The 802-nt window shown below is 44.6% G+C and overlaps 1 protein-coding gene across 1 annotated transcript in view; it reads right to left on the reverse strand.

Moving 5' to 3' along the window:
- Positions 1–802, reverse strand: part of LOC106820534 (ATP-dependent RNA helicase DHX8-like) — a 23293-nt gene that overhangs the window by 20444 nt on the left and 2047 nt on the right. Inside the window, exon 2 of the mRNA XM_014825045.1 lies at positions 241–431. Coding sequence (XP_014680531.1) covers positions 241–340 — 100 coding nt within the window. The 5' untranslated portion in view covers positions 341–431. The remainder of the gene's footprint in view (positions 1–240; positions 432–802) is intronic.

The following is an 802-nucleotide window of genomic DNA, read 5'->3' on the forward strand; positions in this document are numbered from 1 at the left end:
AGGCAGTGATGGACAGGCAGTGATGGACAGGCAGTGATGGACACTACAGGCAGGGATGGACAGGCAGTGATGGACAGGCAGTGATGGACAGGCAGTGATAAGATGGGTACAAGTGGTGTGTGACATCAATGGACGGAAAATGTCAACAACATCTCCTGCTCACATTCGGTGGGACGCAATAAACATAAATGAACTTTAAAAAAAAACGTTTAAAAGCGTCTTCTCTGTCACGAATCATACCTAAATCCTTATCGTTGAGTCCAAGATGGTTGTCCAACTCTGTGCAGACTTTGGACACCAACGAAAGGTGCTCCAATTTCTGAAGCTCGACTGCATTCATGATGAGTGAGGTCACAGTGACGCACAAGACGCTTCTGGATATTCGCGGAACTACCGGATGCTTGATCGGTTTGTCACGACATCGATCGCTTCTAAAATGGAAATTTACGAGGATCGGTGCATGATCGATTTCTAAAATCATGACGAGGATGTGCTAGTAATATTAAGTTTATCAAACAGTCTGCAAAGTATGTACTAGTTAACTTACTAATAAACCGTAACTAAGTTGTAGTACAACTTCAAGTACGACATGCGCAACCAACAAATACTACCGACATGTCACATTGTGACTGTCAGTGTCACTGAGAGGGTCAGGGTCTATGTCCCCCAGGGTACTGCGGGAACGTACCCTGGTACTATCTAATAGTAATATGCCGGACATAAAAATCACGCAAACTTCGCTACAAACAAAACTGGCAATCTTCTTGAACCGCACCGGACAGCGATGATTTCATTGGCCGGT

Source organism: Priapulus caudatus, unplaced genomic scaffold, assembly GCF_000485595.1.
Source record: "Priapulus caudatus unplaced genomic scaffold, Priapulus_caudatus-5.0.1 Scaffold42, whole genome shotgun sequence".
Lineage (NCBI taxonomy): Eukaryota > Metazoa > Priapulida > Priapulimorpha > Priapulimorphida > Priapulidae > Priapulus > Priapulus caudatus.